Source organism: Lissotriton vulgaris, chromosome 6 (genome assembly GCF_964263255.1).
Source record: "Lissotriton vulgaris chromosome 6, aLisVul1.2, whole genome shotgun sequence".
Taxonomy (NCBI): domain Eukaryota; kingdom Metazoa; phylum Chordata; class Amphibia; order Caudata; family Salamandridae; genus Lissotriton; species Lissotriton vulgaris.
The window spans coordinates 1,770,574,898-1,770,600,455 of NC_141694.1; the positions used below are offsets into that span (position 1 = coordinate 1,770,574,898).

Below are 25,558 nucleotides of genomic sequence, written 5' to 3' on the forward strand. Positions count from 1 at the left end.
GTTACTTGTACCTCTGGGTTTATCAGGATGGTCCTACATCACAATCTTTGACGTCAATCATCTACCCATCTCACATCATGGTTCCATACGAAATTGGGTCTTGTAGCTCAGTGGACTAATGCACCCTGCGGGGCCTGTGTTTGACCCCCTTGGTCACAGTTTGAAAGCCTGACACGTCTACTGACCCAATAATTTTTCAAAGTTTGATTAAATGGGGTACATTGTACATCTATCACCTGGAAATAGTGACAAGTCACTCCCACGGGGACATACACAGTGATGTTACTTAGCACACAGACTAAGATACCTATGCAGAACAGCACTTCCGAAGCTGAGCTGTTCTGGTTGGGTAACAGGACGTTATAGGACTTGCTGCTGTTGACTGTTTGCTGAGGTCAGCAGAGATGAAGACCTCCTGCTAGTTGACTCACTTCATCTAGTTGGAGCCAAGATGATACGTTTAGCGATGTGAAACATACGAAGTGAGCTTGTATAACCCAAATCAACCACAAAGTGGTTGGTCTGGAAGTAGCGCTGCTTAGTGACAGATCTGCCTCAGCTCCATTTTGAATGCCATCCTCCATTTCACACCAAGCATTCTGAATGTCGAAAGAATACAATGGCATGTTATATCCAAGTAAGAGGTATCTTTAACTTGTTAGATTAGGCAAGCTAATACTGGCTTGGAACATAATTTACCGTTTTAATTGTTTTACAAGAACAGGTCTGTAACAACTGCTGCGCCACCTTCAGGCAGATCAAATCCTAATCACTTTATAGAGAGGCTTCAGACATCACAGAGTGAAAGCAGATACAGTGGCACTAACAACTGACCAACAATCGTCTACTTGACAAGAAAGTAACAATTATTACCGGCCTGCCTTCCACAAGCTGCACAACAGCATCCAGATTCCCAGAAGATGAAATTGTGGGCACATGGCCTCTGAAACTGGTGTTGTAGTCTCGCCGCCTTGTCCACTGTAGCTGTGTTACAGATACAAAATTTAGAAGGACGGTTTGCAGTGTATGTTAAATACTAAAGGCAGCGTTCTGCCTTAAGACACTCAATAAGGGGAGTAATGCACGTTATTTATTCTTCAAGGACAGCAGAAACAAAACACAACCACCTTCTTACAAACAGGTTTGACTATTACACAGCCCTTTCACTTAGGACAGATGTTTCGGTTTTATTTGTGCTTCAGCTAGAGAAGAGTTCACAGTCCGCAAATTCTCCCTTGGAAAGCGACCACCAAAACACTGTAAGTGGAAAGAATGCTTGAATCTAGACACAGCCCAGCGCCTATGGCCCCGACTTTGACCACAGAATAGTGCTATGGTCTACGGTTACAGCGGCCAAGTACAGTGGTCCATGAAAGTTCTTGTCAACTGCCGACACAATTCTATCAAAGTGTCATGATTGCTAAGGTAATTTTGTTGCTTGTAAAACATAGGTCTTATAGTTCTGGGCCTGACGAATTGCCTAATTATTACTTAAGGAAAATAGACATGTACTTCCTGTACATTATGATAATGCGCAGCATGAACATGTCTGATACACAGATTGCATATCATTCTTCATAATCATAATTTTTGGGGTTTATCTCCATTTGCAATAGAAATGTCATCTAATTTGGATGTCTATTGACAGAAAATAATTATTTACAGCTTTGACATTCATCCTACAGTTATAAAAACCAGAAGTCTTTCTTAGACGCTGTTTTGAAAAAGTACCCAATGCAGAGAATGTTATACCTTTGCCATGCAGACTACAGGACGTCTCTGCACATAATCACGCAAGCTAAGGCTGCTGTTAGAACTTAATGGATGTTAGTTCATTTATGGCACAATCAATGAATCTTGTCTCAGCTAAGTCGGTCAGTCTTCTGCAGTTTAGTTTTAGATCCTTATCTTCTTACTTATGCCACATAGGTTACTTTTATTTTTAAAATACCTTTCTAAAAGTGGAAACCAAAATGAATCTACCCTGATGCTCTATTTTGCCCAAGTATCTGTGAAAAATCCTGAGCTTTCACAAGCCTACATTCCAAAACTTTGATTATCTATGAAAATTCAGCTTTGAGTAACGTGCTGTGTTTACACTTTAAACAAATGCATTGAAAACAATAGCTTAAGACTCTTATGCAAACAAAAAGTCCAGTTTGTAGGAATGGTTCTAAAGAGAAGTCATATTTCTTGAGTTGGGGCGATGATGGTGAGATTTCAGGGACTGATCTTGTACATCAAAGTGTGAAAAAAATGGGCATCTAAACAAAAACAAAAAAAGTTACCTATACAGAAAAATTATGCCTTGATTCTTATCTAATTTTGCAGGAACATTTTAAGTTAAATATGAATGTTTTGAAGTCATTACTATAACTATCCACCATCCTACTTCTGCTAATTTGCAGCCTCGGGGACATTCTAAGATTAGCTCAGAAGCTTTTTGTTTTTTTAATATCGACTTCCAGTTTTACATGCCAAACTGTCGATAAAGATATCATATGTATTTCATGCTTATTTATCAGAGTCCAGATGACCTTCATTTCGAGGGTCAACGCGGCTTGTTGGCAGAAAACAAGACATTTAACTGCCGTGGCTAGTTATTTTCGCATTGGAAACGGATTCTGCATTTTCTAGTCAGTTAGCTTCGATGAAAAGATTAGCTGCGTTACATTAGCAATGCATTCACTGCATGCTTTTATTCCAGCTAGTATTTATTTACTCTGTGGTAATTTGCAGATCAGTGGTGCGTACAATAAACATTTAAAATAATAAACGCCTGTCCTTACTTTCCGTTGTTCACTTGGGGAACGCTTGAACGGGCTAAATGATTGCGTGATTGAGAGCTGCGACATAATGGTTGTTTGACGAGATCAGTCAATACTGGTATAAATATTATATATCATACCCAAGCATTTAATTTGTGCTATATTTTAGTTCTGGGCAGCATTAACGCAAACCCCCCAACGCGGGCAGCACGCAGCCAAGGCCCGCAGATAGAGAGGGCTGCTCGATAAACTGGAGTCTGCAGTGAGACCAGACTGGCAAGTACGCACGGATCAAACGGATGAAAAACACAGACTGCAGATCTGCAGACAGCGGGTATTCCCCTCCACTCACCCCGAGGAAACCCAGGAGAGCGGGCGAGGGGCTGACTCACACCATCTTAATCACTCACATTATCAGCACAAACAATACCCCGCGTCTGTTATCTGACGCTTCCCAACATTCGGACTGAGTCACACCATGCACATGGAAAAACAAGCACCGTTTCTACCCTACCTCCTCCACCGCCCAGGAACGTGCTGGAATGACGGCACAAACAAAACAAAAAAATAAAATAAAAGGGGCGGAAACGGATACTGATTCCCGCCCCTCCAGGACTCCCTGCCCTGCCTCATGGTTGCCAAGGCAATATTTCTGAAAATATTGTCGTGCTACCGTAAGGCAGGTCATGGAGTCCTCGAGAGGCGGAATCAAGAGCAGACAAATCTGCTAAACAGGAGCTTTTTCCAATGGCAGGCCTCTGTTTGCAGAGGCCTGCAAATGGAAAAAGGGGGCGTGTTTTCACGCAATACTGAAATTCTCCTGTTCACAATAAGTCTTTGCCTGAAGCAGGGCCATGCCCTGCAATTCAGGCCTCGACCTAAAAAGACCTTCATGTTTGTACATATTCATAGTTATTTTGCCCATGGTGTGTTGCCTTTAAAATTGATATTGTTGATAGTGGGCTATGGTGCAGTACACCCACCTTTTAGGTCTGACTTGGCAGCACAACTTTCACCAGACCTTATGTGATCTGCTTTCAGGAGAACTACAAAGAAGGACTGTGGCTCCGCTCAGATGTTGGTTCACCTGAGTACCGTTTTTGATTTGTCAAAAGCTGTGTATTTGCCCAGAGTGTTTGTCCTTGAAGCAGCTGTGATTATTTGTTTATCAAGCAAAGGTATTGAGTTTGACCTTTGTATCACACACATGCCACTGTGATGAATGGAGCTTGCCCTTTAAAGTCACACAAATGCCACTGCAATACCATTGAATAACATCTAGACAATGATGGTGCTTGTTCTTCTCTGCCATGTGTGAAAGCATATGTTCAATACAGCTTATGAAAAGCATGTGTTAAAGGCAATAGGCTTTCAACGGTGGATTGATATTGCACTGCGGTCAGAGCCTGTAGACGGGTATTGTGTTAAATGGAATCTCTCAGATTAGCATAGTGTGCACGGGTTTTGGTGGTGGTTACCTGCATGAACAAACTTAGGGAGTGGAAGATTTGGAATACTATAATCTTCATTAGGCCCTCTTAAGAGTAATTTGATATAGTTTTGCCAACTGTCCTTTTGTACATATTGGTAATGTAATATATGTGCCTGATGGTCACCTTGTGGGAAAAATCATGCTCAATACAGTAGGTCTGAGTTGTTGACAATAACTAGCCAATGATAAAAGCTATACGCCCGACTGATTTACTGAGAAAGGTTTATAGCAGATGCCATAGTTATGATCTGTTTTTATAATGGGCATTATTTAGTTTACTACATATCTTAAAGCCAGGCCCACTACAATTATGCATCAGTGGGGGACTGAGATATGCGGCTGGGTCGACTCAATTATACAGCAAGAAAAAGAAAATCACGCAACATAATGTGGCACATTTTGTGACCGTATTACTTCATTATTTTATCATTTTTACATGTCGTAACACTGTCTGCCAGTTTAACACTCCAATATAACAATATGCAACAGAAAGGTGACCAGTCAACCATGGAAACGGGCTTCCACTGCACAGCAACAGGTTTTTCAGCATTTTTTGTAATTTAGAACTGTTTGAGATGGAAACACATTTATTTGTTAAAATCTGCAGATGATGGATAATGTGGCAACTTCATAATTATGCAAAATACACAGCTGCCACAAAAGTCCATAATTCCAGTGGCTCTGGTTAAAGCCAATAAGCCTTTAAGATCTGAATGATATTGTACCATGTCAAGGTGAAGATATGTATTTTTTACATGAAATCTCACTGATCACCTTTTTAGGGAAGGATTTTGCTGTTGGTAACCCCCTTTGACAAACCCCATTGGGTACACGGTTTTCCCAGTAATAATTCTTGCTAGAATCTCTTTGGAAGGTCTGACAGGCTTGCGTGTCTGCCAGGATCTTGTTAAAAATACATAATATATATTTTGGGAAAAAAAGAGGAGAATTAAGATCAGTCACAGGGCAATAGACACAATGACTGAAGCAAGCTACTTGTATCCATGATAATATTCAGAATGGGGTAATAGGTTAGATACTTCTAACACCAACTCTAATGCCCTATGAGTTACAGCATTTTTCTGATCTCATGTACATCCACCTGAAAATGAGCATTTCTGTGACAGGATTGGTGGGACAATCCTTTATTTTACAATTGTTTTGTTTTTTCTTTCTCATCTTTTTATTTTTGGAGCATGCAACAGCTCTTCAGACATTGCTATTTGGCTTCTTGCTTGCCATTCATTTCAATGGCAGATTGCCGCATCTCTCGAGACCACTGTCATGGAATGGTATTTCCCATAGTATCAGTGTTACACCATTCCAAGATGGCCAACGCATTGGGTATAAATGTGGTAGCCATGCTGGAACGTGAAAAAAATGAAATACCATTTCAAGCCGGCCCCCTGATGCTATATTTTGAATGTAATTTTATTTGTTATTGCAAGCATATGCCTCTCATGTTTAGGTGGCAGCATGGTTATCTTGCATATGTTGAGTTTGTGTGTGAGTTTTTTTGTTATTATTGGACTTTCATTTATGGCATTATTAATAAAGACTTTAACTGTTTTTTTTGCTTTTAGGAAAGAGGTACCTCATTGACACACCTTCGTACTTGTACGCAAGTAGTGAGAATGGATCAAGCAGCAACTCATCTCCGAGATGGTAAGTTGACGCATGCAATACGTGTTGGAATTGTTTTCTGTTTGGTTACTGAGTTTGATGTATTTCCTTGCAAGCCATATATGATAGCTAATTTACACGTATCAGTGGAATTTACACCCAAATTAATTGTTGGTGTGTTCTGCTTCACTTTTCGTTTGCAGGTCTGGCATTAGGTACATTATGTTATGTTATGTAATGTTAGTATGAATTTGTTGAGCGCACGTTCACCCTGGGGTTTCCTGGCGCTGTGTAACGCTGGGGAACCCGTCCTGGCTTTCCCTGTGAGATGGTCCCTATTGGGCATCCCCAAGGTGAAGCCAGGCATCCCCGGCAGCGAGGGGGCCGTTGTGGAGATTAAGCAAGCTATTGCCCAGAGTTGCAGCGTGTAACCCATGGTTAGAGAGGCACCGAGGCGAGATTTATCGAGCCCGCTGACATTGGTTCCGTACCCTGCTGCGTCGGGAATTGAACCCTGGTCCCGGGCCGACCTCTGCTTCTGGGTCTGCCGCCTCTAACCGGTGAGGCACACTTCTCCACATTAAATGCAAGAGTGTTGCTCCCGAAAATACTCCTGTAGCCTTTTCCTGTAAAATTGGTATAACATTACAGTACCAGAAAATATTTCAAAATTTTTCAAGGAGTAAATTGTAATGTGGGCAGTATCTACTGTCTTGAGGATCACAGCAATAAATACATTAATAAAAACCACCCAGTAGAAACAAAACTCGCAAAGAGCCAATTAAGGAATACCAAAATGAGTTGAAGTAATGTAGTGTAAGGTGGAGCTGCATTCTGAGATTGCGTTTGATAAAAGCCAGACTACTCTGGGGTTACCTCTCTGTAGGTGACATTACTCCAGTAATCAATAGCAGTACTCTTCATGCTGGTTCTATTCTTTTTGCCTCAGACTGGCCAATCAAGATCTAGCTTATAGTATAAATTACTGTGTTTCTGAATTAAGCAGTGGATGATTGAACAAAGCAGCCTATCAAAGAAGATTGTGAAGTATGCTACTATAAAAATTGGGATCCTTGTTCTAGAAAAAGTAGCTAACAGTAGCAGAGCCAATTATTCTGTAGAAAGTAAGGTCTTAGGCTGTCTCCTGATTACCAATGGATTGCTTTGTTTCTGAAGTTGGAAAGTGATTTTATTCTTAAGCTTTGGCGCAGAATGGTCAAAAGTCTGTCAGTGTGAGTATGGCAGAATCTTCATGCATGAGAACAGGAACAGGATAATGGCTCCAAAGGAGACTAGACTGAATAAATTATGGCTCACTGCCACAGAGGAATATGGGCCACCTTCTGAACTGGAAGCCTGTCGGGCATCATCAATTTTTAGAAGATAGAGAACACTGATTAAGACCCAGTATCAACTGAATTCTGAATGGTTTGAAGACTTGTAATGAAGAGTTGACCCAGGCCTTTTTTTATTCCAACTGAGATGTAATAATGACCTACACCAAAGTTTTTGTACTCTGACTAGGGAGGTGAGAAAATATTTTCTTAATGTTCCTAACATAAAAGGCAGCTTCGTTGACTTGATGAGTGTTAGACGTGTCAAGGCAGAAACCTTACACACAGGTTGAGGGAAAGAAAGTCCCAAAGATTTAATACACCAGGCAGCTGACCAGAAGAGCCAGAAGATCTGTTTTGTCATTTCAATTTTAGTGCACTTTTTCCATTCAAAGAGCAATGGCAGTTGAGCAATTGTGAAAACACTCAATGTCTGTCACCCTGATTGCCAGCTATTTGTATGGCAGTTTAGTTATCCTTGGCATAGGATTAGAATGAAAACCTGAAAGAATGGCCAGAAGTGCTACATATAATTTAAAGTCTTAATGAACAGCCCAATGGCACTCCACAATTAGGCCAATAACAAACAGAAGGAGGAATATCCAGCCCTTGCACTAATTGACGAGATACAACCCTGGGTCACAACTGAACCATCAGCGGTCAAGTGACAAAGGTAGCGCAGCAGTACAGAGCGTAGTTACTCATGCCGGTGAGAGTCATGTGAGAAGCCAAAGACTGAGGTACTGAAGTGGGTATTTGTTCCAAGCAAATGATTTGGTACAGAGAGGGTACATGTGCTATTTGTGCTAGTGGGGGTGGGGGGGGGGGGGCGGAGAGGTGGAGGGGTCAAAAACTACCTACAGCTTTTGGAAAGACTCAGACTAGCTCAACAACAGCTGGTGCCATACAGTATAAAAAGACAATATATACAACATGGGCATGGCTAAATATAAGTAGCAGTCACTGAAAATGAGTTGTAACTGAAGGGAGACTGTGTATATATATATATATATATATATATATAAATATAGTTAGTTAGTTAGTTAGTTAGTTCCTGGTGCAATATTCCTTTTTGAAACACCAGAGTCGAAGCCCAAGTAAAGTTTAAAGTGCTATAGGTTTATTTGGCAGAAAAACAACCCCTACGCGTTTCGAGGTAAGCCTACCTCTTGCTCACGGGTGGAGTGCAAGTCAACGCGCCAAACTTTTAAAGTGAAAGGTACAGTGTTTACACAAACCACGTGATAGTAAACAATGAAGACATACTGATCGTGTTACATCTACTCCGCAATAAATCAAACACATACTGATAAATGAAAAATAATATGTTCAGCATTACAGTGTTGCACAGAATTATATAAGCAGAGTTATAAACAATGAATTTCTTAAAGGCAGACGTGTAGCTTTTTCTAGACCGATCCAATTGTAGGTCAGAAATAAAAGAAGCTTCAAATTATGTTACAGACATGAAAGGCGTTGAACCCGCCTGTATTATGACGTAATAGTTGTGATCAACATCGCACACAACATACAGAAAGTCACACAATATTGAATCCATATTGCGCGTGTTTCCAATAGAAGATAACGCCCCAGTGGGCATACACCATCCTCAACCCACCATGCGAAGAAACTGGAACAAAATCACCATCGACCAGATCTCCTCATCGCTTCTTCAAAACCCCCCTGTCCACTCCTCAAACCCCGACCAAGCAGCCACTAACCTCACCCAATGGATATCCAACAGCGCCGACATTCTAGCCCCGTTGAAAAAACGTCAAAGCAAACCAGGCAGCAAAAACGCCTCATGGTTCAACGATGATCTTAAGAAATCGAAGAAACTTTGTCGCTCCCTCGAAGTCCTGGAAAAAAGACCCAAACACCAGCACCAGGGACGCCTTCAAAAACGCCACCCGCATACACCACCAACTAATCCGGTCTGCCAAGAAAGCCGCATTCAAAGACCGACTAGACAACAACGCCCACAACAGCAAGGAACTATTCAACATCGTCAAAGAATTCACCAACCCATCAGCCAACTCCAACGACATCACCCCTTCCCAAGCCCTATGCGACTCCCTAGCTTCCTTCTTCCACAACAAAATCGCAGACATCCACAACAGCTTCGACAATCGACCCGGAGACCAACCCACCCAACCTTCTGCAGGACCTTCACCCCCCCTGAACACCCTCAACGACTGGAACCCAATCTCCACTGAGGACACCATCCGCCTGATGAACTCCATCCACTCAGGATCCCCAACTGACCCATGCCCTCACCACATCTTCAACAAAGCAGACTCCATCATAGCACCACACCTCCGAGATGTCATCAACTGCTCCCTCAACTCCGCCACCTTCCCGGAAAGCTGGAAACACGCAGAACTCAGTGCCCTTCTGAAAAAACCCACAGCTGACCCCTCCGAACTCAAAAACTACCGCCCCATCTCGCTTCTTCCATTCCCGGCCAAAGTCATTGAGAAAGCTGTCAACAACCAACTCGCCGCCTTCCTCGAAACAAACAAATCCCTTGACTCCTCATAGTCCGGCTTCCGAGCCAAACACAGCACTGAGACCGCACTCATCGCTGCAACTGACGACATTCGAACTCTACTGGACAACGGAGACACAGTCACCCTCATCCTCCTCGACCTCTCCGCTGCCTTCGACACAGTCTGTCATAGCATCCTTCTACAGCGCCTCAGAAACGTCGGAATCCAAAGAAAAGCACTGGAATGGATCACTTCGTTCCTCACCGGAAGAACCCAGAGAGTCCGCCTCCCACTATTCAAGTCAGAGGCCACTGAAGTCATTTGTGGCGTGCCACAAGGATCCTCTCTCAGCCCCACCCTCTTCAACGTATACATGAGCCCCCTTGCGACCATCGCTCGCCAACAAAACCTCAACATCATCTCCTACGCTGACGACACTCAACTGAACCTCTCACTCACCAAAGACCCTAACACCGCCAAAACCAACTTACACGAAGGAATGAAAGAAGTAGCCGAGTGGATGAAGCACAGCTGTCTGAAACTGAACTCCGACAAAACAGAAGTCCTCATCTTGGGCACCTCCCCCTCCGCCTGGGACGACTCTTGGTGGCCAGAGGCCCTTGGAAAGGCACCCATCCCGACAGACTACGCACGGAACCTGGGCGTCATCCTGGACTCCTCACTCTCGATGACCAGACAAGTCAACGCCGTTTCATCATCTTGTTTCAACATTCTTCGCATGGTCAAAAAAACATTTCGCTGGATCCCCACCGAAACTCGTAAAACGGTCACCCACGCACTGGTCACTAGCCGCCTGGACTACGGAAACACCCTCTACGCCGGTACCACCGCAAAACTCCAGAAAAAACTCCAACGCATCCAGAACGCTTCTGCCAGGCTCATACTAGACATCCCGCGTAAAGAACACATCTCTGGTTACCTGAAAAACCTACACTGGCTCCCCGTAAATAAGAGGATTACTTTCCGCCTCCTAACCCATGCACACAAAGCACTTTACGAACTTGGACCTGAATGCCTCAACACACGACTGTCCTTCTACACCCCCTCCCGTCAGCTACGATCCTCCAACCAAGCTCTTGCCACTGTACCTCGCATCAACAAAACCACCATGGGAGGCAGATCCTTCTCCTACCTGGCAGCTAAAACTTGGAACTCTCTTCCTACTCACCTCCGCCTTACTCAGAACCACCTAGCATTCAGAAAGCAACTTAAAACTTGGATATTCGACAAGTAACTCCTCACCCCTCCTCAAGCGCCTTGAGACCCTATGGGTATGTAGCGCGCTATATAAATCTTTTGACTTTGACTTTATTAGGTCAAATGAAAGCACTATACACGGTTACAGTCAAATCAATACCAGATTCAATCTCGAAGGTGGATTGCCAATTCTTCCCCGAGGTTGTGACCAACAGGTTGAATTGTGTTGTATTTGATTATATATCTGGACTCACCTATTGCCACCTCTTCTTTATTTTCAACACAGTCAAGCACCACAAAATTTAACAGATTAGGATTCTGATTATGTTCTAGGGCAAAATGCCTGGGTACTGTTGGTTTAGATTTTTTATAGCCCTGAGGTGTTCTAGGACCCAGAGTTTGGCTTGTTTTGTCGTACACCCGATATAGAATTTGTCACAGGGACATTGTAGTGCATAAATAGCATATTCGGTAGAGCAGCTGAGGTGTTTGGTGATTTTATGTTCCTCCTGGTCAGGTGAAAGTTTAATGGATTTACAGTTCTTACTAGATTTACATGCTTTGCACCTTTTGCAAGGAAAGAATCCTTGTATCGCATTCTGCTTGGGGCGATCTTTGATAAGTGTGGTGCTTAGCATGTCTCTCAATGACTTAGCTTTTTTATATATAACTGACGGGGAGTTTTGTGTTTATTTCCTGCAGATCTTTGTCTAATCTGAGAACATCCCAGAATTTTTTCAACCCACGTCTTACTTCCCAAGATTGACAGTTATAGGTAGTTATGAAACGTATAGTTTCTTCTTGTTTACGCTGTTTGGGTATTAGGAGATCACTCCTCTCCATCTGGGCTACTTTTACTTCTGCCTGTTTAATAGTTTTCTTGGAGTAGCCTCTGTCAGAGAACCTCTTCCTCATTAGTTCTTTTTCTTTCTCATAACTTTCGATTGTGCTGCAATTCCTTTTTGCCCTGATGAGTTCTCAGGGCAAAAAGGAATTGCAGCACAATCGGAAGGAAGAGGTTCTCTGACAGAGGCTCTCTGACAGAGGCTCTCTGACAGAGGCTACTACCTATAACTGATGTTGTAACACTCTTTCTTTTGCTTTTAAGGTGGTGCTTCCAATGTACCACTTATTGCAGGGGCAAATAAGTAGGTATACACAGTACATGGTGTTGCATGTTACACTTTTCTGTATAGAGAACATTTTCCCAGTACTAGGTACCGTTATCTCTTTACAATTGATGCTGTTGCGACATGCTTTACATGATCTGCAGCACCTGAAGCCCGGTACATCTGTGGGTTTGATAGTACTAGTAACAGAGTTCGGGCTGAGTTCGTCTCTCAGGGATTTACTTTTTCTGAATGTGACCTGTGGATTGTGGTTTAGGTGTGGTTTTAGATGTTGGTCAGTTAGCAACACATGCCAGTGTTTATTGAGAATCTTCCTCACTGCCGTGGCCTGGCCTGAAAATGTGGTGATGAATCTAATATTAGATTCGGTGTTGTTAACCTTGTTGGTATCCAAGAGGTCTTTCCTTTCTTTGGTGTTTACTCTCAATACGGCCCCTTGTATAGTTTTATTCTTATACCCACGTTCTTTGAAGCGTTTGACCATTATTTCCTGTTCAGTTTCAAACGCTTCCTTCGTGCTACAGTTTCGTTTGGCACGTAACGGTTCCCCATAGGGGATACTGTCAATGAGGTTTCTGGGATGCGCACTTCTTGCATTGAGTAAACTGTTACCGGCTGTTGTCTTTCTGTAGAGACTGGTGGTCATCATAGTCCCCTTTATCTCGACACATATGTCTAGGAACTCAATCTTAGATCTGTGTATATGTTCTGTAAAGCTAAGATTCATTGCATTGTTATTTAGCTGGCACACAAATCTTCTCACTGATTCCTCAGTGCCGTCCCAGATCAAAAAGATATCGTCGATATACCTAAGCCACAGGACAACCTTGGTGTTGAAATCGGCGATCTCGTTGGACACCTGCTCCTCCCACCAACCCATGAATAGGTTGGCATAACTGGGGGCGAAGCAGGTGCCCATCGCCGTGCCTTGTGACTGTCGGTATACCAATTCATCAAAAATGAAAAGGTTGTGATGGAGACAAAAGTCAATTAGCTCTAGCAACATATTGGAATGCTCAAGAAATGCAATAGACCTAGATTTCAAAAAGTATCCCACTGCTTGCAAACCTAAGTTATGCTTAATGCATGTGGTGGAAGCTGTTCACATCTAAGGTAACCAAGATGTAAGTTGGCTCCCAGACAATACCTTCTATACTTTTCAGGAAATGCGTGGTATCTTTGAGATACGTGGGTAAAGCGGTTACAAAGGGTCGCAGATAGTAGTCAATATATTGGGAGGTCTTTTCAAGAAGTGAACCCATTGAAGATACTATGGGTCTCCCTGGTGGATCTGTGGCGTTTTTATGCACTTTAGGGAGAAGATATAAAATGGGGATTCTGGGATGATCACATTTAAGAAATAGATATTCATCCCAGGTGAGTAGACCCTTGTCTCTGAAATTCTGTAATTTAGTTTCAAACAGACCTTTAGTTTGCCTGAACTCAGAGAATGAGCTTGGCTCATAGCAGTTTGCATGTTCTAGCTGTCTATGCCCTTCTGACAAATACTTGTCTCTGTCTAGAACAACCACATTGCCACCTTTGTCCGCATGGTGGATAACGATATTAACATCCTCTTTAAGACTTTTAATTGCTTTGTGCTGCTCAAATGACACATTTTTCTTATTGTTAGGCATACAGTCAAGTCTCAGTTTTTTAAGGTCTTGCAAAACACCCTTTTCAAACACTTCAACTGCCTCACACATAATCTGAGGAATGAACTTAGATTTTACTTTGAAATCACTCCCTGGATTTACATAAGTTTCAACATCATCATCACACAGGAACTCATTGCCATCAATCCTACCTGAGGAAATAATTTCCATCAGTTCAATATCATTAAGATCCAAATTGTTTTCAGGATTAGTTTTCACCATCGGTGGAGGTTTGGGAGGGTGGGTTTCGAACCACTTCTTTAATTTCAACTTCCTTGAGAAATAAAACAAGTCAATCCTTGTTTGAGCATAGTCAAGGTTATTACAAGGGCAAAAGGATAACCCCAGTGAGAGAACTTCATGTTCATGCACAGTTAGAGGTCTAGTAGATAAACTGGGGACAGAACGACGTGCCTCCGAAAAATGGAATCCAGATATATCATCGATTTCAAGAGTACGTTCCCTCAGGGTTTGAATAATCATGAGGAGCTTTCTATCCACCTTGAAAGATGAAAATGGGAAAATGATAATCAGCTTGTACATTGAACATTGTGGAATAATTTCAGAAGTAAAAAGTTGTTTAGCTTATAGTCGTCTTTTTTTACACCATTTATTTGTGTTTTTAATTCACAGTATTTGTTTTCGACAATTTCGGACACTGGAACAGTTACATTCAGAAACGTCAGTTCAAAGTAACTACTTTAGGTGGCACGGAAAAGACTTTTTCTTGATTAATTGATTAAACGATAGTATGACAGTAACCAACAATATGATGCAAGAGGCAGAGAACATTTGAATATATGAGGTCACCCTGCAGACAATTTTGGGACTTTTTGAGATGTGATAAACATGTGGTCATCTGGCACATCCACGAGCTGGCATATATTTACATATGGACTATGCCCACTTGGGCTTAATTTGGACTGCTTCCTTTTCATTTGTTTTATGCTCTGAAAAGTTTTTGATATTTTGTCCAATATTTTTGTGGAAATTAATTGTTACATCTCACATTAAGTATTCCCATCTCACGCCCACTTGGGCAAAATTGCGGGAAGGTGGCTAGTACATTTAGGAGAGCTTCATGATCTGTAGCTATCCTTTAATGACACTAATGTATTCGACTATAATAATATTTCTGGTTAAAACTGTCAAATACTTTGAAATCACATTTCCGATACACAGCAATGTAATTGTGATCTGTTGCCACTGCGTAAACCTTAAAACTTTATTTTACAAGAGAGACTGACATATAATGATGTATTTCCTCTGTTCCAAGATGTCCGCAAGACTTTCACTTATAGGTGTGCACTATTAGTCCTATTTCTATGATAATTAACTGACGATGTAAAAGGACTACGGTTTGGAGTTCACAGCAAACGTGATCAAGCCGTGAGGTGAAACGCGTTGTTTGTTTTTGCTGCCAATTAAACTTTCAAGCACAGCCACTCCTTGTGTGTCGTTAACGTGTTTTCCTGATGGGAGAATGGTTGGATATATATATATATATATATATATATATATATATATATATATATATATATATATTACCTACTGGCGGTCGCCAGTAGGTATATATAGTTTGGATTTTTTCTCTATGGGATTTTTGAAAATTCTATGTCTAATAACTTTGGCATTTGTGGACGGAATTGGCTGAAATTTTCAGGAAAATGGAACATTTTGTTTCTGAGCAGCCCCTGACAATTTGGGGGGGTTTCATCAAGGGGGGGCCGAGAAAAAAGGGGGGTCCCAAAACGCATTTTTCCCATGTTAATTTCCATAGGGCGGTTGGCCTCACTTTTAGCTCGAACGGCTGAATGGATTTGCGCGAAACTTGGCAAAATTGTAGGGACTGTTAGCCCGATGTGCCTTTGCTAGGTCTCAATATATGTGCTCCAGTGGATTTTGAGTAATTTAGGTTCAAAAAAAGATATATATCTGGGCGGAGCCTAACCACACATCTGATCTGATTGGCTGTCAGCACTTCATCCAAGAAGTGTTGGCAGCCATCTTGGGACCAATATACATGATAGCACCTCATTAAAAAGCATTGTAGTTAATAGAGGGTTTTAGGACTTTAGTTACATTATAAATCATTTGTTGATGGTACCATACTCGTTTTAGGAATTGTGGTGGGTTCTAAGGTGATTTTACCATGTGAAAAAACCTTCTGCTGTGATATCATGAATATTGTTTGAAAGAAAACTAATATCTCATGATTTTCCCACAGTGGTTTGGAAGGGGATCTATAAGCTAAACTGAAAGCATATTTTCTGTAAATTCACATTATCTTTCTCAGTCATGTGAAAATGAAGTCTGACATTCTCAGTAAAACATGTACATCCAACAAGGACAGAGACTGTCAGTTGATTCCTTTGTGTTCTACTGCAGCCTCCTAGAGTGTTCTAAAGAACAACTAGAGCGCTAACAGTCCTACTTATTACAAAGGTATGGCACACCTGAAGCCATCTTGATTGGAATAAAGTGGTAACTCTTAAAACATTTAATTTAAAAAGAAACAACATGAGGGGGTATATTTTGCCATAGAAAGTATGATTAGTGCTGCAGAATGAAAAATTAGGGCACATTTTGAGTGCCTTCTCAAATCCTTTTCTATTTCATTAAAACATTCTGACATGCAGTCTCCCAAAATGGCCACCAGAGACAAAAGAGCCCAAATGTAGCCCAAATATCACCCAGATGTAGCCCAAGTATAGCCCAATGCCAGAATGTCCCAGAGTGTTCTAAAGAACAACTAGAGTGCTAACAGTCCTACTTATTACAAAGGTATGGCACACCTGAAGCCATCTTGATTGGAATAAAGTGGTAACTCTTAAAATATTTAATTTAAAAAGAAACAACATGAGGGGGTATATTTTGCCATAGAAAGTATGATTAGTGCTGCAGAATGAAAAATTAGGGCACATTTTGAGTGCCTTCTCAAATCCTTTTCTATTTCATTAAAACATTCTGACATGCAGTCTCCCAAAATGGCCACCAGAGACAAAAGAGCCCAAATGTAGCCCAAATATCACCCAGATGTAGCCCAAGTATAGCCCAATGACAGAATGTCCCAGAGTGTTCTAAAGAACAACTAGAGCGCTAACAGTCCTACTTGTTACAAAGGTATAGCACACCTGGAGCCATCGTGATGGGAATAAAGTGGTAACTCTTAAAACATTTAATTTAAAAAGGAACAAAATGAGGGGGTATATTATGCAATAGAAGGTATTATTAGTGCTGCAGAAAGAAAAATTAGGGCACATTTTGAGTGACTTTTCAAATCCTCTTCTATTTCATTAAAAAATTCTGACATGCAGTCTCCCAAAATGGCCACCAGAGACAAAAGAGCCCAAATGTAGCCCAAATATCACCCAGATGTAGCCCAAGTATAGCCCAATGACAGAATGTCCCAGAGTGTTCTATTATTATTATTATTATAGGAGTTTATAAAGCGCCTGGTGACGCCTCCCGGCGTGTCCCCGCGCTTAGGAGAGAGTATTACTTGGGCGGAAGAAGAGACAGGCAGCAACCAGTGAAATTAGCTGATGAAAAGATGTGTTTTTAGAAGTTTCCTAAAAGATGTTTCACTTTTTTCCTGTCTAATATTCATGGGGAGGGTGTTCCACTCCTTGGCCGCAAGAGTGCGAAAGGACCTGCCTCCAAGTCTGGCTTTTTTTGGGCGTGTGGTTTTAAGCAAGCCTGTTCCCTTAGAACGTAGAGATCTGGAGGGTTCATAACGGGAAACTAGGTCGGACAAATAGGAGGGTGCTCTCTGATGAATGATCCTATGGCACCAGAGGAGTGCCTTGAAAATTAGCCTCTTTCTAATGGGCAGCCAATGCAGAGCATCCAAGGAAGGTTTAGATGGAGCTCTGCGCGGGAGTCTGAGCACAAGGCGTGCCGCTGAGTTTTGCAGGACCTGCAGCTTTCTAATGTTTTTTTCAGAAGTGCCCAACAAAAGCACATTCCCGTAATCAATGCGGGAAGTGATCAGAGCTTGTGTCATGGTGCGCCTGGAACTCAATGGGAGTAGGTCCATGGTGCGGCTGAGCGTCTTCATAACTGCAAAACATTTTCCAACTGTTTTTCTAACATGACTGTCATACGAGAGTTTGTTGTCAATCCAGACACCCAAATTCTTGGCCTCCTGACTGGGGGTAGGTATTGGTCCTAGACATGTAGGCCACCAGTCTTTGGTCCAATTGGTGTTGTTTCCCCCTATAATGAGCACCTCTGTTTTTGTTCCGTTTAATTTGAGACAGTGCTCATTCATCCATATGGCCAGCTTGCACATACAGGATTTGAAGTTAACGGCCTCCGAGGAGGGGGATTGGGACAGGGAGATCAGGAGTTGTGTATCGTCGGCGTAGGAGACAAGCTCCACGCCGAACGATTGGACCACCTCTGCCAAAGGTGTCATATACAAATTGAACAGGGTGGGGCTCAGGGCCGAGCCCTGAGGTACCCCCTGTTCTAAGGTTAGGCTGTCCGAGAGACAGGTCCCTCTTTGGACCTGAAAGCTTCTGTTGGTTAAAAAAGCTTTCAGCCATCCTAGAGCCTCTTTTGTGACTCCCGCTCTGTTTAGACACTGTAGCAGTATGGAGTGGGCTACAGTGTCAAACGCGGCACTGAGGTCTAGCATGATCAAGGCCATGGTTTTGCCTATGTCCGCTCCCTCCCGCAGAGTTTCAGTAGCTCTTAGGAGTGCTGTCTCTGTGGAGAAGCCTGATCTAAAGCCCGATTGTGAGGGATGGAAGGTTTCTTGTGTTTCAAGATGTCTCATAAGTTGGGCATTAGCTACCTTCTCAGCTAATTTAGCGAGGTAAGGGAGTAGAGAAATTGGACGTAGATTCTCCAATATATCCTGGCTCAGGTTAGGTTTTTTCTTAATAGGGAATACTATAGCTCTTTTCCAGTCCGCGGGGAGAGTAGCTGTAGAGAATGATACTTGCAACATATGTCTGAAATGCGGTTCCAGGGCCGGGAGACTGGCCGTTAGAATTTTAGGAGGGGCGGGATCGCGTGGTGAACCAGACTTAATACTCTTACAGATTTTAGTTAGAGTTTCGGTTGGAGGTACAGAAAAGGTACTTAGATGGATGGGAGTGCTTATATAAGCATCATTCTCTATGAAGTCATTGCCAGATTTTATGTTGCTAGAAAAATTAGCATAGATGTTGGTGATTTTGTCGGAGAAATACTTGGCAATCTTATTGCAAATATCCACTGAATCATTCTGGGGAGTGGGGTTGGACTCAACTATAGAGATCTCCTTATAGATCAGAAAAAGCTCCTTAGAGGAGTTCTCAGCTTCCTGGATCCGCTTATTATAGTAGGAAGCTTTAGATGTACGTACCATTCTGTAGTAATCTTTTTGTGCTGTTTTATATCTGGTTTTTATTTCAGGGCAGAAATTGACACGCCAATCTCTTTCGAGCTTTTTGCACGCTGTTTTCGCGATCTGGAGCTCCTGACTAAACCATGGGGCAGTTTTTCTAGTTCTTGTGGCATTGGTGGTAGTACGAATGGGAGCGGTAGCATCCAGCGCTTTAGTGATATTATCCTGTAAGTGAGCATAGGTTGTCTCACTATCAGATCCTTTTGGGGGGCCAGCATCCTGAATGATGTTAGAAAAGGAGTCAATGGAGAAATGTTTCCATCTTCTACGCTTGAAACGTTGAGAGCTTTGTTTGTACTGCTCAGACCTTTCTAGTTGAATGGATATTGGCACTATGAAGTGATCAGACCAAGGAATTGGCTGAGGAGCAGAGGTTTGAATTCCCTTCCAATTTCCAAATACCGGGTCTAGTAGATGACCATGGTGGTGGGTAGGATCGGTATTTTTTAGCTCTAGTTCTAAGGAGAGTAGCTCTGATTTGATATCCGCCGCCTCTTTATTGAGTGGGTCGTCAAAATGGACGTTAAAGTCACCAAGCACTAGAATGCGGGTTTTTTTCAGCGCAAGATGAGTGATGGCTTCTACCAGAGTAGGAGTGAAATCATACAGTTGTCCAGGGGGTCGGTACACCAGAATACCCGAGAGGGAATGATTGGGACCAGTGGTGATGGTGAAAGTGGCCGCTTCACAGTGGTCAATCATGGTAGAAGAGAGGGTACATTCTAATGGGGTTTTAGTGGCTATCGCAATGCCCCCCCCCCTCTGCCATCTTTCCTATCCAATCTGGAAAGGACGAAGCCAGGAGGAAGGGTTTGTATGATATCAGGCTCGGAGTGTTCATCCAGCCATGTTTCTGTAAGAAACAGAATTTGGATAGTATCGTCCTCCAGTAGATGAAAAATTTCTAAGCTATGTTTTCGGAGGGATCTGCAATTTAACAGAGCTGACTTTATTGTATTAATATCACTGGCCGGTTTCTGAATGGTGACAGGGGTGACAGGGGAAAAAGTGCAAGAGGAGCAGTTTATTAGCGATAGGACATGCATCGGTTGTTTATCACATAAAGGGATGTTGGAGCGTATATCCAGCAGCTCTTGCCTGCCATACCTTGTCATGGTCGATGTCGGTGAGCCAGGGTTTATGGCCCCGCGCCCCGTCCAGTCGCGGACGGGCGCAGACGGGCTTGACTTTGGCTCGACTTCGGCGCGCTTCCGGCGTGCCCGCTGCACGCGTCCGCTGCGCGGTCGCTGGCCTATACACATTTATAGGCCGTAGGGGCCACTAGAACGCTGACCTGTCCGCCCGAGCCCGAGCCCGGAAGTGCTGCTTATCAACAGATTAAGGTTTGGTTTTAAAAACACAGCAAACACAGTAAAAAGCAATTGGTGCTTCTCCCGGCTTTCCGCCTCAGGAGATTCGGTCTTCACGAAGCGCTAGCGATCAGCGCTTATGAAGCTAGAAGGGCGGGAGGGGGCGTGGCCTAAGAGTGGGCGTGGCCAGCAGCCTCGGCGTCGGTGAGGGCGGGAGGAATACCCAGGTAGGTCGAGTGTCAGCGCGAAATATCAACAGATTAAGGTTTGGTTTTAAAAACACAGCAAACACAGTAAAAAGCAATTGGTGCTTCTCCCGGCTTTCCGCCTCAGGAGATTCGGTCTTCACGAAGCGCTAGCGATCAGCGCTTATGAAGCTAGAAGGGCGGGAGGGGGCGTGGCCTAAGAGTGGGCGTGGCCAGCAGCCTCGGCGTCGGTGAGGGCGGGAGGAATACCCAGGTAGGTCGAGTGTCAGCGCGAAATATCAACAGATTAAGGTTTGGTTTTAAAAACACAGCAAACACAGTAAAAAGCAATTGGTGCTTCTCCCGGCTTTCCGCCTCAGGAGATTCGGTCTTCACGAAGCGCTAGCGATCAGCGCTTATGAAGCTAGAAGGGCGGGAGGGGGCGTGGCCTAAGAGTGGGCGTGGCCAGCAGCCTCGGCGTCGGTGAGGGCGGGAGGAATACCCAGGTAGGTCGAGTGTCAGCGCGAAATATCAACAGATTAAGGTTTGGTTTTAAAAACACAGCAAACACAGTAAAAAGCAATTGGTGCTTCTCCCGGCTTTCCGCCTCAGGAGATTCGGGTTGTTCTAAAGAACAACTAGAGCGCTAACAGTCCTACTTATTACAAAGGTATGGCACACCTGAAGCCATCTTGATTGGAATAAAGTGGTAACTCTTAAAACATTTAATTTAAAAAGGAACAAAATGAGGGGGTATATTTTGCCATATGAATTATGATTAGTGCTGCAGAAAGAAAAATTAGGGCACATTTTGAGTGACTTCTCAAACCCTCTTCAATTTCATTAAAAAAATTCTGACATACAGTCTCCCAAGATGGCCACCAGAGACAAAAGAGCCTAAATGTAGCCCAAATATCACCCAGATGTACCCCAAGTATAGCCCAATGACAGAATGTCCCAGAGTGTTCTAAAGAACAACTAGAGCGCTAACAGTCTTACTTATGACAAAAGTATGGCACACCAGAAGCCATCTTGATTGGAATGAAGTGGTAAGTCTGAAAACACTCTATTTAAAAAGGAACAACATGAGGGGGTTAATTTTGCCATAGAAAGTATGATTAGTGATTCAGAAAGAAAAATTAGGGATCATTTTGAGTGACTTCTCAAATCCTCTTCTATTTCATTAAAAAAATTCTGACATGCACTTTGAATACCAGCAGCAGACGTCCCTGGTGAGCAGTAGCTTTACTACAGTGATCTAATGTGCAACTAGAGTGCTAACATTCAGAATTTATGGCAAATGTGTGACACATCTGAATGCCTTCTTGATGGAACCAAAGTAAACAAGCATTGAAAATGCAATAGATCTCGCCCTCGTTTAAGTTAAAGCCATTCTGTTTGTAATGAGGTGGCTTTTTAGCTTTGCTTTTATTAGTGTTTTTTCAACTTTCATGTAAATAACATGCATCTGTATGCATATAAGTATATGTATGCATGCATTTATGTTTGTATTTATATAGATATACAGATGATATATGTTTATATATGTATGTATATATATATATTCACTGAAAAAACCATAGGCTATAGACCATATATAGTTAGGAATTAGCATTTAAAAAACCTTGAAAATTCATGAAAAAACCATAGGTTATAGACCATATATAGTTAGGAATTAGCATTTACAAAACCTTGAAAATTCACTGAAAAAACCATAGGTTATAGACCATATATAGTTAGGAATTCGCATTTACAAAACCTTATTTTACTCACACAAAACCATTGAAATTCCATATATAGTTAGTTGCACTAACTATATATCGCGCACCCGCAATCCACTGCTGATGATGTCACATATTACATCATTCATGACATGGTCAGTGACATCACTGATGACATCACTGATGACATCACTGATGACATCACTGATGACATCACTGATGACATCACTGATGACAACATCCAGTGACTGTATGTTTCTGTAAAGTTAAAATATGTCTTACATATTGAAGAATGAGTGGATGTATAAGTGTCTGGATGAAGGATTTAGTAGGTGCATGACTGACTGTATGAGTGAGTGATTAAATGTGTCTCACTGAGTGCATGGGTTAGTGACTAAACTGTCTTAATTTGTGCATCATTATGTCTGTTGTTCTGTAAACTGTTGCATGTGTTGATAAGTAGCTATATGAGTAACTATATGGGTTATTGATTGGTTGCCCAAGTATTTGTATGGGAGACAGTGTGTGTGTGGGTGGCTGGGAGGTGTATGACTCTGTGCATAGATGTGTGAGCAGTTGATTCACTAGATGTATGGTTTCAAAAGTGCATGTGGAAACAGCTGTATGGGCGGTTGACTGTGTGCATGAGTGTATTGGTGAGTGAATGGATATCTCAGTGCTACATGTCAAAGTAAGTACATATGTAAAACACAGTACATGTGAGAGTTGACATATATAAATAACTGTGCATAAGAGCCAGTGAATGTGTGAGTGGCTGTATGGATCATTGTGAACTTGTATCAGGGATTGTATAAGAGAGTAAATATGTGTTAGTATATGTTTGAATAAGTAAAGTTTGTATAACTGTATAGTTGAGGAAATGGAGGTGTGATTGATTCTTTGCATGACTGACTAGGTGTGTGAGTAACTCCATGGATGAGTGACAGTCTCTGAGTGTCTGTTTACACTGATTGTATCTAAGGTTATATTAGAGTCTGAAGAGGTTCATCGTATTATCACATGAATGATATCATCAGTGATGTGATCAGTAATGTCAAATGAGATGTCATCAGTGATGTCATCAGTGATGTCATTTGAGATGTCATCAGTGATGTCATTTGAGATGTCATCAGTGATGTCATCAGTGATGTCACTGACCATGTCATGAATGATGTAATATGTGACATCATCAGCAGTGGATTGCGGGTGCGCGATATATAGTTAGTGCAACTAACTATATATGGAATTTCAATGGTTTTGTGTGAGTAAAATAAGGTTTTGTAAATGCGAATTCCTAACTATATATGGTCTATAACCTATGGTTTTTTCAGTGAATATATATATATATATTCTCTTCTTAAAAGAAAGACAGAGGCTGACGGCCCCGTGTTTCATATGGAGGCTCTGTTTAACGCTGAGAAGCAGATAACCGAGAACTATGCGGCATTCTCTGAACACCTAATCAAGGAACTGGATCAAGTCGCTCCAGTCCAAGTCATTAAGAAAAGATGGAATCCATCTGCCCCTTGGTACACGGAGAGACTGAGGAGCCTCAAGCTCTCGTGTAAAAAGGCAGAAAAACCGTGGAGGAGGGAGTATTTGGAAGAAGTTCGATTTAGCTGGAGGTGCACAATCGTAAAATACAAACTAGAAATATCCACTGCGAAGGCAGAGTATTTTGCATCCATTATATTAAAGAGATCTAATAAATCCAGGGACATTTTTAAAATAGTAAAAGATCTGACTAACCCGGAGTGTACTATGAGCAAAATTAAACCGTCCCAGGAATTGTGTGATGGACTGGCATGTTTTTTTCTAGATAAAATAAATAAAATTGTGGAAAGTATGAAGGAACATTCACAACCTACTTCAGCGACCCAGACAGGGGGGCCAGAGGACTAAATGAGGAGGGCGCTATTGAGATAGTTGCTTCCGGGGTCTCTCTGGAAAAGTTTCCAACTCCGTCGGAGGAGGAGTTTGCTAGGGTGGCCTTAGGGGTTTCTTCTGGCTCCCCTTTGGACCCACTACCCCTTAGGCTGATGAAGGAGTTTGGGACAGAGATCTTTCCCATTCTACGATACCTATGCTGCCAGTCTATTGACACAGGGATTGTTCCTGAGGAATGGAAGTGGGCTGGTATTACTCCACTTTTGAAGAAATCTACCCTTGACCCATTCAGCTATAAGAACTACCGACCAATTTCCCTCCTGCCTTACCCAATCAAGGTCCTGGAACGTCTGGTTAGCAGGACATTGTCCCAATATTTTGAGACTAATAACATCATGTAAGGGGAACAGTTCGGTTTTCGCCCGGGTCATGGGACAGAATCAGCCTTAGTGGTGGTGTTGGATGACCTTCGGATGCGGATGGACAGGGGCCAGTTGGCAATTTTAATCCTGCTGGACCTGTCCGCTGCATTCGATACGGTGAACCCTAACACTCTGCTCTCAAGGCTGGAGACCTTTGGATTGAAAGGAGTAGCACTTAGGTGGCTGCGATCTTATCTGTCGGATAGACGACAGGCGGTGGCACTCCCCCCGTACCTGTCAGAACTGGTGGAAGTTCCTCATGGGGTACCGCAGGGGTCGTCAATTGGCCCTATTTTGTTTAATGCGTATATGCAACCCTTGTTGGGTATCATTAAGGCATATAACATCAGCGTGATTAATTATGCTGACGATACGCAGCTGTTGATATCTCTGGAGGGGACCAGGCTGAATCATTGGACTGTGTTCATGCTTGTATGCATGCAATGACAAAGGGGCTGAAGTCAAACTCCCTCAAGTTTAACAGTGGGAAAACGGAGGTCCTGCAGTGTAGGACGGGGGGGGATTGCCCGAAGCCTGCCAATAGATTTCTGGCCCCTAACTTCAGATGGCACACTGACCCCAGTGAACACGGTACGTTACCTGGGAGTCAGTTTTAATGAGAATCTTAACATGGAGACCCATGTTAATAAATTGTTGGGAACTTGTTTTTCCATAATTCGGGGTCTTCGTAAGGTGCTGCAGCTGCTGCCTATTCAGTTTAGAGCAACTGTGGTTAGGAGTACCATCCTTAGCCGCCTGGATTACTACAATGCCTTGCTTCTGGAATCCCAGGAGTATTTGAATACCAGACTACAAAGTATCCAGGCGGCAGCCGCGAAGCTAGCACTTTCCCGACCTTGCGGCTCCTCATCAACACAAGCACTGGTGGATCTACATTGGCTCCCAGTAGCCCAAAGGATCCGTTT

General features: G+C 42.6%; 1 protein-coding gene across 2 annotated transcripts in view; it reads left to right on the plus strand.

The window, feature by feature from the left end:
• Positions 1–25,558, plus strand: part of CENPO (centromere protein O) — a 181,790-nt gene that overhangs the window by 29,744 nt on the left and 126,488 nt on the right. For both annotated transcript variants that reach the window (XM_086925483.1, XM_086925482.1), the window contains exon 2: positions 5,844–5,925. In XM_086925483.1, coding sequence (XP_086781609.1) covers positions 5,895–5,925 — 31 coding nt within the window. In that variant the 5' untranslated portion in view covers positions 5,844–5,894. The remainder of the gene's footprint in view (positions 1–5,843; positions 5,926–25,558) is intronic.